Here is an 11,254-nt window from a genome sequence, read left to right on the forward strand (position 1 = left end):
AGCTGCAGCCTGCAGCTGACTGGTGGCCTACTAAGACCACTGAGTGCAGCCTGCTGCCGCTTCACCGGATCCACTGCCTTGAGCGTACCTTCATGTAAACCTTGTGACAAGGTCACCTAGCAGCCACAAAGAAATCTTGAGCACTGAAAGTCACCCATAGTCCTACCAGATATGGGAGCTGTCATTTTAGAAACCATGAGACAGATCCCTAAAGACATCGTTACACCGGAGGGAGCGTGCAGGGCACACGTTGCGGGTCTGCCCCTGGTCACTAAGCCTTAACCGAGTCTCTTGGTTTCTTGGTGCCTTTATTTCCTCTGCTATCAAAGGAGGGAGAGGGGCACATTGCTCAGCCCTGTGAGGAGCACTGAGTTCAGCACACTATTACCGTGATTCATTTTCGATCAGACAAGACTGCCAAGGGGTCAAGAATAATGGTGGATTAACACTGCCGCTGGAACACTGCCAGAGGCTCAGCCGTACAGCTTGCATTTAAAGACTGATAATCTACACTACATGTGGCAGGCTGCTAGAAATGATCCTGTACCACAAGGAGCAGCTGATCCAGAGTAGCCAGGGACACTGAAGTACTGAAGCCTCCTGAAGAAACCCCAAGAGCCACCGGGATGAGTGAGTGGTATTCACAGTAACGTCTCAACGCTTTGTCAGCGCTTGTGGTGTCATGTTCCCCTTCTGTGTCCACTTCAGAGGAATTTGAAATGTGAGTGCTCTTCTCCATCAGATAAGAGCCACTGGTAGGTAGCACAAGGGCTATTACATCCACTCAGGTACCATACAAACCTCTCCCCTAAGGGGAAGCTACAATGATGCACAGTAATAAAAAAGATAAGTGAATTTGCCAAAGGGAAACATGTTTTAAAATCCAGTTTCTTCAGTTCTGGAAATAACTTGCCCTGAAATGCAACCTTCCACAAACTGCTCCCCTACAACATCCATCTCGTACTCCCTCCCAGGACTGCTCATAGCAAACATGTCTGCACAAGGGCATGGTACTGCAGGGAACCCATCCCCCATCCTTTTAGGATGATTAATAGCTTCTAATAACATTCCCTTCCCCCCCTCACAGTAGAGTCTGGGTTTATCTCAGTGCTGTCAACGCTGCTTTTGAGATTTGCTCATCTACCAGTTAAGTCAGGAAAGCAAAAGCGTTTCTGTTATTAAGTGAGGAGCAGAGAGCTGCCATTGGGAAGACCTTTTCCTGCTTTTATTTTTATCACATCCCTCCCTGGTCCATGGGGAGCAGCAAGGGCAGGCATATGGCTGGGGAGGGGGGCAGGCAGAGGCGCTCAGAGCACTGACAGCTACCAGCCAGCTTACACAACCCAACCAAAAGGACACCAACAACGCACAAAAGCTTTCAGGCTCACAGGCATCTTGTAAATGTTGCACTGCCTGAAACTGCTTTGCTCCTGCTCTCCTCTCAGATGTCTTAAAGCTTTGCATGGAGCAGACATCTGCAGGAACCAAGGGGATGGCAGGCACTGCCTTGCACAGGCAGGTGACCCCCAGATAGAGCTGCACTTCTGCATGGGAGGGTGAAGAGGGCTGAAAGACACTGCAAGAAACAAAACCTACAAACACAACTTTGCACAAGTTACATCTCGTGCAAAGGCATAGCCTCTCGTCTCCTTCAAAAGAGCTCCCTGACTGGCTTGGACTTCCCCCACTGTGGTCAAGCAGCCTCTGGCAGAGGGGACATAGGCAGCATCACAGGGCCCCAGGAGCCCCCCAGCTCCAGGGACACTATCATCAGGTGAATAAAGTACTGCACACCCTGTAACATCATGCCCAAGGGCTTCCTTTGGAAAAGAGCCATGCCCTACCTTGTGGTGATTGCTCCCAGGCAATCGTGTAACACTTTGCCCTTAGGTCATTTCACTGTTGAACAGACAACGATGAGGCAGGCTGAGCAGCACTGCTTCATACCATACTCAAAATAGGTCCCAAAGCTCACCAGAGTGTGCCTATGGTGATGCTCTGTTTGGCCGGCATCTCTGTTAAGAAATCTGGGCTACTACAGAAATAATCTAGGTACTTATAACCAGACACATCAAACTAGGTCCCTGATACCAGCTCAGAGACATTTGCCAGCATATGGAAGAAACAAATAATCCCCATAATACATGGGCTTGATTGTGTACTCTTTACTCATGCAAAGCTCAGTGTAGTAGATAACGGTTTAGACCAGTTACAGGCTCAGACCCCTCTTTTTAAAGAGGTCCCACAGATTCAGGGTTGGTATGGAGAGAAGAAAAACATACATTATTTTCTTATACTACAAAGTGAAACTTTATGTACATATGCATGTGTGTGCACACACACACATATCTATAAAGCTCTGCAATCATGAAGAGGGTAGAAAAATTATCTGCCCCCCTCACCTTCCCTGCATGCACACTTTGGGCTCCACCTTGCCAACACCACCAGGACTTTGCAAAGTTCAGATTTCTCTCTCCCAGGTGGTTTGCCTGCTGCCGTCCCCTTGCACTGGTGGCTGGGCAACAAATGAAGGACTCAGCCATGACATGTCAAGGCTTTAGCTAGTCTTTGGGCAAGTGCATTTACAACAGAAAAGAAAACACTTCTATTTAGCAGAGGGAATGAGACAAATTTGGCTGCTTACCCAGCTCCCAGGCCCTCTTTATAAGACTTCTGTCTGTCCCAGAGCTAGCCAAACACAGCCACGTTTTAAATTTGATGCAATTACCTCCACACACACTACTTAACAAGCTTTGCAGTCCCTGGACAGGGATATATGGTGCCTTTTTTCCTTCTGCAGGCAAGGATCCAAGAGGCAGCAGTGGGTATATCAAGGGAAGCTGCTGCCCACAGCAAATGAGAGAGAGGAAGGGTGGGAAGCATTTCTGTGAAAAGCAGCATAAAGCAGCTCCATGTGAGTCAGGATAGATGGGTGGGTCTCAAATTCATTCAATTCTTTCTGGCCTTCTCCCCCTATCCATTCAGGCACACTACTTGCTCACTCCATCAGCCCTCCACAGTTTCTCACAGACCGTACAGCCTCCGGCACCACCCATCGCTCCACACCTAGACACACATCGCAAGAAGTGATGAAGAGATAAGAAACAAGAAAATTAACATCAGCCAAGAAAAAGATCTGGATAAACAGCACCTATCTGAGCGTGAGAGGAAAACCCAGCTGTGTCTTTGCTGGACAGAACAGACATGCAGCAACATACTTCTAAGGCCACCAGTGACAACTAGACATCCCTGACATTCAGTTTAATCCTCCCCACCCACACACTCTGCTCTTTTACCATGAGTAATGTCCTCGGTGCTGGTGTATTATGCTAAGCAGCCACAGTTTCTCCCAGCAAAAGCATGCAGCTGGGTCAGCAGAGATCAGAGGCTATGAGAAAATTCAGGCAAGCACGTTCCCCACCCCTTCTCTTTAGGGGAGGGGGAACAACAGGCCAGTTCCTTACAACCGGCTCCAGGAGGTTTTTCCTCCCGAGCTGCTCCCATTCTCTGCACCGTTACAGTCCAACACTGCTGCAGCCCAAAGCTCACTGCCTGCTCTGTGCTGGCCCAGACCACACCATCACTGGGAGAGAAGGGGAAGGTGGACATGCCCCTGGCTGGTGAAACCCCTGAGCGTCAGCCCACCCCAGCAGGGTCTGAGCTTCCACTGCACAAGCCCCTCTGGCAGCCCAGCTCATCCTCACCCTCCTGCCTGCCTTCATGTCCTGCCTATTTCTGACAGCCAGATGAGCATTATTAACAGAGAAAAGGGAAGGCATTAGACAGCACAGAGAGGGCTGACCTCAGGAAGGCAGTGTAAAAAGACATAGGTGAAATGATTTGCTCAGGTGCTCAAGTGGTGGTCAAGGAGTTATTCAGCCCTACAGCTCATTTTACAACGTGCCCCACGTTAAAAAAAAAAAAAAAAAAAGTATAAAGTTTTCTTACAAGACCTCAAAAACATTACATGGAGCTGCTTATCAGCTGAGGCTTTCCTGATGGCTTATGTCATCCTCTAAATAAAACATGTCCAGTAATCAGCAACCATCTAAGATATTGTGTCACTGTCCAGAACAACATCAATTGTTTATGCAGTTAAGGCCTCCTTTAATTTCCCTGTTCACACTGAAAAAAAACCCAATCCATTTGATGCTGTTATTTTGATGTTGCACCCTTCAAACCCAAAGCATTTTACAAGCCAAATACATCTCTTGATGGACAAAGTGATGTTTGAGGGTGAAAGGTACCAAGAAGCTTGCAACCATACATAACTTGACATCTGGGAACAAGCAGATCAGGGAACAAAAAGGACTCACTCTCTTCCAAGAAGTGCAACATTTACCTTTGTCAACTTAAGTTCTGGGGCTTAAAGGTCTCACATAAGATTAGGGCTGGTACAGATCCTCCCAACATGGAGTTGTCTCTTTAGGTTCTCTGGAGAACTCATCAAGAGCAAGGTGGGTCAGGTTGCCAAAGGAAATGATGCTGGACTCGAAGAAGAGGTACAGAGAAAAGGGTACTCCAAAGTTTGGTGATATAAAGCATAACCCATGGCAAACTAGTCTGAAAAGGTGAACTGCAGAAAGTACAACTCTGGCTCCTAGGAGAGGCAATAGTAGTGCTCCTGCACGTAACTCTGGCAGAAGGTGTTTGATTAGTATCCTCATTCTTTTAGATGTTTTTCTAAAGATAAAACTGCCCCCCAGACCCAGGAAACAGGGCTAGAAAAGATCAAGCCTGTCCTGTGCCCCAAAGTGTTCGGTCTTCGCTGCGAAAAAATTCTGCTGCTTTCCACTTGCTACATATAAGGATGATTTCTTCTCATCCAAACCCCAGCAGTCAGGGAGATCAGCAGAGTCCTTTCCTCTCCTCCGCAGCCATTTGTATCTTTGAAGCACAGGCTTGTCCAGCCCCAGCAGCTGCCCGGGAAGCTGCCAGGGTTCATGCTGACTTCAGAGTCTGTATGGGCATTACTAGGGATGTGAACCTCTGCTCTCCATACCCCACACGCTCAGACAGACCAGACAGGACTCCCTCCAGCAGCAAAGGCACACGGCATCATGCCGTCCCCTACACATCAACTCCAGCTACTTCTGGAGGGCCAGAAGCTCTTGGCAGGTGACCCTAATGACCAGTGTCCCACAGGCGCTCATCAGCTGTCTAGTTAGGGAGCAGCTCTGCCAGGCACCCTGGGCGGCACGGCACGGCTGCTGCTGCCGCAGCCCCCATCCAGCCCAGCAGTCAGGAGCGGCAGTGCAAGAGAAAACATCAGTGCAGGAAACGTGAAGCCACGTTCACCTTCCTATAAACCCCAGCAGCTTTCCCCAGCTGGCTCCCTCTGCCCAGCCAGCCTCAGAACAAGAGCCAAGAGTAACGCCGCTATTTGCGGTTATGGGCACAAAAGCTGGGCTGGGCAGCAGAGGAACTGCAGCCATAGGTGTGCGCAGCGGGGACCAGCCGAGGCTCCCTGGGCCGAGGAGGGAAGCCAGCCCAACCCTAAATCCTATCACAACCACCGCGTCCCATGTTTCCTTTGGCAGAGGGGGAAGCATTCCAGCTCCCTTCTGGGTGCGGAGGCCTCCTCGCCCAGCCATGGCTCTCCCCACGTCTCAGACCATGGCCGCAGGTTATTTTTCTTTCTTTCCACCTGGGGAAGAGGCTGCAGCCCACCTCCCGAGGCAGACACTTGTGCCACACAGCTGAGCTTTGGCATGCTCCAGAGGGAGGGCGGTCTTGACCCATCTGCTGACATGGTCATCCTGATGAGCCCCTCAGCCCCTGCAAGAGATGCCCGTTAGCAGGGTGTCCCGTACCACTGTGGCTTTCTTTCACTGGTGGCTCTGGGATGGCTTTGCTCAGCTGCTTCCTAACAGGGCAAACAGCTGAGAGTGGGGTAAGGATGTCAGCCAGTATCAAAGTCAAACGTGATGTCTTTTCACACCACGGGATTCAGTCCCATGCTTGATTTCAGATCATCAACTCCAGTTTTATCACTAAATCAAGTTTTAAGTTTATAGAGCTGGTCCAAAGGGCCATGCTTACAAAAAACCCAAACACCCAAGAAATACCCAATTACCTTCCAATTCTGTACTTGGTATAAATCCTGAGCTTTTAAAATACTATGAATAGATAAAACAGACTAAACAGGGATGAATTCATGTTACCGTGGCTGAAATCAGCAACAAGCATAATGTTGAGATTTCATCTTTTCAATATATTTGCCGAACTGGGCTGTCTTGAAACTGCTTTTTCATTGGGAAAACGCTCATTTTCATAACAAAATGTCCAGTTTCACAGACTCTGACAGACACCCCTCCTTAACAGGGCTGGGAGGTTTTTGATGTGACAAAACATAGAGCAAAACTCCCCTCTGCCCATATTTTGGATCAGATGTTCAAGATCAACATGTCACTACCACAAACCACAAAAATCATCTCAAGAACAAGGTTTATCACAGTTCCATGTATATATTCAACTGGAAACAGAAATCCCCAATGTTTATCAAAATCAAATGCAACCAAACAGGAAACAGCTCACCTTATCTGAGGGATGGAGAGGGATGGGGCCCATCAACTGTGCTGCTTTACAGCCAGCTCCACTTCATCAGCATCTCTCCTCATGCAACACGTTGCTTGCTTCCTCCACCAATCTCACTGGGATCTAACCAGGAACTACCCTGTGCACAGGCCAGCTCTACGGACACTAATATCCTGCAGCATGTCCATCCACAGCTCAGAAAGAGCTTTTCTCAAATTCTACCCCATTGACTCACTGCATGGTATCATCCAAAGAGCGATAAAGACAAGGGTCTTTCCTACTCCTGTAAGGCAATCCAGCAGGCTTTGGTCTAGGGTTCGTTACACTGACCAACACAAGTTTTTTCTGAACAAAGACTGTAATAAAGTGTCCACCATAACCCTACAGTTTTAAAAAGAAACATAAACCAGAAACATCTGTGAAGCAACCCTCTAAAAGAGACAGGAGGCTCCACAATAAAGCCTCATGCGCAGCACTTGCGAAATCCCCAGGCTCAGCTCTCACCGGGACAACTGGTCCAACATAACCAAGAAACCAGAAGCGTTCACACGAGAAGATGCTCGTGATGTGTTTGAGCCTGAAGGAGTTTTAAACACACAGTTCAAGTGGAAAGGGGGGTAGGGCAGCGAGAAAAGACAAGATAAGAGCAGGTAGGGAAATACCATAATCTTTCATCTGCTGCTCTCCTAAGGCACAACTGGCCATTGGTGCCATACAGCTGCAGCCAGCCAGAGCTGGCTCCCATGCTTACAGCACCAGTGCTCCTCATCCTTCTTGGACCTGGGACTGCAGCGCCAAACTCCAATGACTCCCATTGGGGAACGAGCTGCCTTGGCAACTCAAATGGTGCTGCCTCCCACCAGCATGACCAGGATAAATCCCCGCTGTGTCAGAGGGGGGCTCAAGAAGCCAAAAGCCACTAGTAAGGATCTGAGGTACAACGGTGATGAGGGCCATAAATACCAAGACAAGCTCAAGAGCCCACCATGAGCACAACACTGCCAGAAGCCAAATCAGAGCTCCTGGCAGGCAATGCAGGCTGAATTTAGGCACCTTGGTTCAAAGAGAGCTGCAAGACACCCAGTTCAGGCCCATGACTGGATGGATGTCTCTCTCCCGGCATCCTACCATGACAGCACACACCTGGAGCAGCATGGTGACCCCATTAGTGCATCAATGGGACAGGCATCCCTGGATAAGGCAGAGCCAAGCTCCACTGGCCACATGGGAAGGGACCTGTCCCCCACACAGCACACCCGAATTGCCGCGCTGGCAGTGGCAGGATGCTGCTGCTCCCCGGTGCAATCAAGGATGCACGCCTGGCCTGGGGCAGGCAGCCCAGCCCCGTGCACCGCTGCTAACAGCACTCCCCATGAGCACATTTGTGCCACGGACCTACAACCTACATGCTGCAGCACAAAGCAAACACATAACCATGCTGGGGAGAGATGGCTGCGTCCTCCCCTGCTCCCAGGGCGATGCTCTCATCACAGCTACGGCCTCCCCACCCTCTCATTCCTCTCAGGTAGCCCCCCCCACCCCATCACACACCTTGGTGGTACCAAGGCCTTCAAAACCCTTGGCAGATGCCGGTCCTACAGCCAGAGCTCGCTGACAGAGCTTGCCCCACCCTGTGAGGAGAGGAAGGCTCCATCATGCCCAGAAAGCTCTCTGGTCAGATCACAGGTACCAAATGCAACAAGCAAGAAGAAAAATGAAGTTATAGCCCCGTAAAGTCATCACACAAGGATCAGACTCTTTACAACAGGGCAAAACGGGGACCAGATCTTTTTTTACATGGTGAAGGGGGGACTTGCCAAGAGCTTTGTTCCTGAGCCAAGGGGACGAGCCCAGGAGCCTTAGGAGCAAACCACAGGAAAGATTAATTGCTTGAAGTCTTGGAGGGGAAATTAAAAATGTCAGAGGGGCCACAAGAGAAAGCCGTGATAAGAGCTGCCAATTGTCAGCATTTACGTCACCACCACCAGAGAGGCTATTTTATTACATTTTAGTTTCCGGGGTCACAATTTCTCACGAGGTGGTTATTTTTGCTGCTTTGCTGATCTACGTCCCTCGGTATGTGCCCATAAGTACTGACAAACGTGACCAAGGAGAAGAGGTAAGAGCAGTGAGGTAGGACTTCAGACATACTTCTGCCCGAGAGCCTTTCGCTGGAAGGAAATGGCAACAATTACAATAACACTGAAGTAAATATCACTTCCCGTATGCTAAAGCTGCTTTCATGTCCAAAAAATGCTTTAGAAGAATGAGGCATTATTACTGTAATTGAAAGAGATTACACAGAAAATTAATAAATTTCCCCCCCCTGTGGGTTTGTCAGCACTTGCCAGCTCTGCTGGTCCCAGAGACAGCAGCCTCCCCTCTGGCACCTGGGGTCCTTCAGGCAGCAGGACCCCTTGGCAGGAGACCCACGGGGCAGGACATATTTAGAAAAATTGACAAGTTTCACCATCCTGGTCTTCTTTAAGTGCAGTTCACAGAAGTTCAGGTTCTTGCATGTCCCACTTCCCACGGCCCTTCCTCACCTGGGGCCCACGGGGACTTCAAAGCTGCGCAGAGATGTCGGGAAAGGCCAGAGCCCAGGGCTGCCAGCAGCTCCATCGGATGCCTCTGGTTTGCAGAGGGATCGCTGGAAATCAGAGCAATTCCTTCTCCCCCAGGGAGAGGCCAGCGGCCAGCCTCGATAAGACACCGAGCAGCACACCCCACACAAAGCCACGAAGGGACAGGGAGTTGGGGGTTTATTGCCCCCACGCAGGAAGAGACGGGCACGCGCGCCCTTGCTTTTTGTTGGTCTGCAGCAAGTGGCTCGGGGCAGGGCCCAGCTCCCCGCGAGGGGCAGCCGGGCAGGCCGCGGGCAGCAGCGGGGCACGAGCGCCTGCACGCAGGGACACTTGGGTGCAGGTGGGTACGTGGACAGAGAAGCGAGGTAGTCTGAACTGAACCCCGATGTTTTGCAGGCAAACGCTGGAGCAGAGGAGGGCAAATTAAGTTACACCACTAAAACTGGGTGCAAAACTTTAACTGTCATTTCCTAACTAATTTTTCTTTAAGTGGGGTTAAGAAGGACTTAGAACAGAAACAGGCAGAGGCACTTAACATAGGTTAATGTGGCTTTTGTGAACAAAGGCTTTTCTTCTAACTATACATGGCAAGCAAAAGCAGGCAAGCATTCAACACCACCTGAGTGCGACTGCTTCCCATAGGATGGGCTGCAAAAGCCAAATTACGGGCTGGCGGGAGCAGAGGGGATTCCCTCTGCCTGCGGTAAGGGGATTGCTACGGACAAACTAAGGAGGGAGGGTCGGTAAGAAGCAAAGACCCCCGGTCAAAGCCAGGTGAAGGGGCTGCGTGGGCCACCACGGATTTCTCCACAAACATTAAAAAAAAACCCAAACAACAAAAAAAAACAACAAAAAAACGGGGAAGAAAAAGAAAAGAACCCCCCGCTACGACTGTGTCGCCAACCCTGCCTTTGTACCACCAGCCACCTGCCAGCCCCAGCCTCCCCGGACCCGCCGCCGCCCCGACCCCGACCCCGACCCCGACCCCGTCCCGGCCGGACCCGCCCCCCCCCAGCCGCCGCCGCCGCGCCCTACCCGGGAGATGGTGAGGGGCTGCTCGAAGTCCCGGCCGCCCACCAGGCGGAAGCCCCAGGGCCCGGGGCCCGACAGCACGATGCGGTGCGTCCCCATGTGCGCGGCTGCACCTCGCAGGACGCCCGGCAACCCCGCCGCCCGCACCGGTCCGGCCCGGCCCGCCCCCGGCCCGCCCCGTCGCCGCCAGCCCCTCCCCGGGGCTCCCGGGCCGCGCCGCCGCCGCCGCCGGGTGGCTGTCCCGCCCCGCGGCGGGCAGAGGTCTCCGGGCCGCGCCGGGCCGCCGCGCTCTCGGGGGAAACCCTCCCGGGGCGGGGGGTCGCGGGGCCGAGCCGCTGCCGGAGGGCGAGAATTCCAGTCTTCGGAACCTCAGAGCGTCCCACGCCCCGACTTACCTACCCGCTCCGGGCAGAGCTGCGCCCCTGCCGCAGCTGGGGCTGACGGCGACCAGGAGGCATGAGTGGCTGACTGCAGAGCAAGACAGCGGCGGGCAACCCCACGCGAGACTGCCCCGGTGTGGCATCTCCCGGGCAAATATGACTCGGCCTGCTCCAGCCTGGAGCTGAAACCTAATGGAGGCAATGGCAATAAGTGGCGTTGCGTGCTGTTTCTCAGCTGGGGCCTGACAAGTGAGGGCAGAGCCTGGGAAGAATATTACCTTTCCCCTAATTTAGCTCTGATTTGTCACTGCTTTAGGCAGTTTTGTTTATCTCTAGCCCCTTAGGGGGTGGTACCACCGACAAAAGAAGGAATTTTTCTATACAGGTTTTTCAGCCAACCTCCTTAGCTGTGATTCAGGAAAAACAGTTGTTCCAGTTGCACGTTAAGCCCCCACCGATCTGACAGTGGGCAGGTGGGAGAGGTTGGTTATAACAACAGTGCTGCCATTTACAACTTGAGCGCAAGCGTTGCTGCTGATGTAGTAAATGAATACAGCTCATCAGTGAGCCACAGCACAAGGCTGCTGCTGAAGCTGGGATTTGGCCATGGCCGGAGAGCACGGAGCAGTCAGCAAGTGGGGATGAGGCACGTCACTCAGATACTGGCCCTACAAGACATGGCCATGAACGATCCCATCACAAGGCACACCCTTTGCCTCT

The 11,254-nt window shown here is 51.7% G+C and overlaps 1 protein-coding gene across 2 annotated transcripts in view; it reads right to left on the minus strand.

Annotated features, from left to right (window-relative positions):
• Positions 1–10,748, minus strand: part of PDLIM1 (PDZ and LIM domain 1) — a 45,643-nt gene extending 34,895 nt beyond the window's left edge. The window contains exon 1 of one of the 2 annotated variants that reach the window (XM_030031460.2): positions 10,550–10,748. Coding sequence is in view for 1 of the 2 variants with exons in the window: in XM_030031458.2 (XP_029887318.1) it covers positions 10,158–10,253 (96 nt within the window). In the remaining variant the exon portion in view is untranslated. Of the gene's footprint in view, positions 1–10,157; positions 10,324–10,549 lie in introns of those variants that run through there. The other variant, XM_030031458.2, reaches the window with a different exon arrangement.
• Positions 10,749–11,254: the final 506 nt, after the last annotated feature.

The sequence above is a fragment of the Aquila chrysaetos genome, chromosome 11, assembly GCF_900496995.4.
Source record: "Aquila chrysaetos chrysaetos chromosome 11, bAquChr1.4, whole genome shotgun sequence".
Lineage (NCBI taxonomy): Eukaryota > Metazoa > Chordata > Aves > Accipitriformes > Accipitridae > Aquila > Aquila chrysaetos.